General features: G+C 35.7%; 1 protein-coding gene across 2 annotated transcripts in view; it reads right to left on the bottom strand.

The window, feature by feature from the left end:
• The window catches only part of THSD7A (thrombospondin type 1 domain containing 7A), a 686,730-nt gene that overhangs the window by 479,628 nt on the left and 204,587 nt on the right, over window positions 1-2,515 (bottom strand). Inside the window, exon 3 of one of the 2 annotated variants that reach the window (XM_019508490.1) lies at window positions 2,294-2,501. In XM_019508490.1, the coding sequence (XP_019364035.1) occupies window positions 2,294-2,450 (157 nt within the window). In that variant the 5' untranslated portion in view covers window positions 2,451-2,501. The remainder of the gene's footprint in view (window positions 1-2,293; window positions 2,502-2,515) is intronic. The other variant, XM_019508491.1, reaches the window with a different exon arrangement.

Genomic DNA, 2,515 nt, shown 5'->3' on the forward strand with positions numbered 1-2,515 from the left:
TGCTGCCCTGGTGAGTGGCAGCTGAGCCCATTTTACTGTCATCAGTAGCAGGCACCCTAATGCCCTGCTACAGGGACTCAGTTAACTTAAATCTGGATGGGATCTGGGACAGAAGTTTAAAAAAAACTAACCTAAATCAGTTAAGTCTGATACGACATCCATCCAGGTTTATCTTCAGCTGGCTTTGGTCATTTTGACAGTGGTTTATGTGCACTGAACTTCTGTTGTGTTAGAAATTTGAACCGGTTTCTGATCAGTAATACCAGTTTGTGTGCAACTTCTGTCCCTAGCCTAAATCAATGCAAAAATAATTCAAGTTTACTGGTACCCAGTCCCATGATCTTGTCCACTAAATGACGCTTCCAATTGCTTGGAATTAACCACTGTTATAAGCTCCTGATTTTGAGATCTTATTCTAGTGTTAAATTGCTGCTTTTATGTTATGAACATTAAAGCTACAAGCATTTATTTTAGTCGTCATCCTGAACTGAGAGACTCTAAAAGATCAAAATGTAAGAGCTAGTCCAGTTTCATGTGAGAGCATGCCTACTTTAACTTACTTAGATCTGGAGTCCTTGTAGTTTTAAAAATTGCCTTTCCAGGAAAAAAAAAAAGTGAGGCACTAGGAAGGCTAATACATTATGTACATAATCAATGGAGTTATTTTTTCTATAATTGCAATAAATAGCTCTTTGCCATTATAAAATCATTTCAATTTGTTAACTACAGTTGTTACTATTCTCAGTCTATATTGCCGTTTTTCACCAGTTTTAAATACCAGCCATTAAATTACTAAATGGAGGGGTAATAAAATGCTAGACAGTTTATTCTGCTGATGGTTTTCAATTAGTTTAATTAAATGTGAAATGCTTTATAAAAAAAAGCTCTGAAATTGTCATTGTGGTTTTGCAAAGAAAAAAAAAACTAGACATGTCTATTTTTGGGCCACTTAAAAAAATCTTGTGATTAGAAAAGCTCTTTTGAATTTGCCATTAGTTAGCTTGAAAAAAATTACACAGAGTCAGTTAAGTTCATACTACTATCATTATTCCATCAATCTTCAATACCAAGTGACAGTTGTAAAGAATTTTTTCCCCTCAAAATCTCTTTCTAGTAGTATTGGGAAGCTTGTCTACTAGTTTAAATGAAGAATGTCCCTTTAATCTCCTCCTTGAGCTGCTGGATAGATGCAGCCTGTTAAAAAAATTCAGGATATCAGTGTAATTGTAAATTGATAATTTCTATCTCTGTGGCAGAAATTGAGGGGCATTCTTCATGCAGGAGAAGGACCCAGTCTCCTCAGACTCGTTTTTTGATCAAATGATTAATTTACACTTTCTCTGGCTCCTATATTATCCTATTCATGAGAAAGCATTTTGGAAAGAATCATGCCACTTTGTATGTGGTTTGTTCCTGACAATATACAAAAAAGAACAATTCCCTAAAATATTTATTGGCTTCAGATGCTTCACTCTTATGTTTGCTAAATGAAATCTTTAGAATAGGACATATGTTAAAGTGCTAAGAAGTACCAATATATTGCTAATATGTAATTGTGTTGGCAATTTGTACAGTGTACTAACAAAAATACCAATTTAATAAAAAGTTGAGAATGAGAAGAGCTATGACTATGCAATCCTTAAAACAGACACGTAACTCATTAGTGACAGAGCAGAGGAAATAATCTGTCTGGTGTGATGCTGAATCCACATAGCCTATTTGCTTTCCCCTCTTTGACTAGGAGGTCTGGCATCACTTGGATTATTTCACCTAATCCATCTTTAGCTTTCACGTGTCCTATATACTGTGCAAGAAACCTAAATTTAATAAACCCAACTCCTCATCCATTACCACACTGAATATATTATATGTCATTACAGAACATACAAGAATACACATGCTGAACTACATCTTTCTTTGTGAAGCATTTATGTTTTCAGAACCCCATTGGCACTGCTGGTTTCTTTTATAACAGTTTTTACCTACAATATAAATGGGAGGTTATGACCTGATCTATTCTATTCATACAATATAGACCTATTAATACACACACGCAGGCACGTGCATGCACGCACACACAGAGCAAAATTCACTGTTTGGGGCTGTTTTTTTTATAGGTCATAGTACCTTAGATAACAGCATTCTGGAACATTACCTCATTTATTGCCCTTGAAAGCAGTCAATAAATTGTAAAGATTTAAAATTCTAGTTTGAGAACCTGGGATTAAAATATTAACATTTGCTACTGGAAGTAGATGCGCCGAAATATATTACTGTAGCACTTCTTACTTACCAGTCTTCCACAAATATACAGATGAAGTTTCAAATTCACTTTGTGCTTTAGCTTCCCAGATTCCAAACAGAACCACAAGAACTCCAACGCACTGGACTGAAACAGCAAAAGCCCCTGCACCACCGAATAAAACTGTGCTTCCTTGTCTCAACCCCATGCCTTCAGAGCAGGCTGTTTCAGTGTCAAAATCTGCCGCACAATGGGTAACCCTTGTTCGAGTAA

This window comes from Gavialis gangeticus, unplaced genomic scaffold (genome assembly GCF_001723915.1).
Source record: "Gavialis gangeticus isolate Ggan-Ray unplaced genomic scaffold, GavGan_comp1, whole genome shotgun sequence".
Taxonomy (NCBI): Eukaryota; Metazoa; Chordata; order Crocodylia; family Gavialidae; genus Gavialis; species Gavialis gangeticus.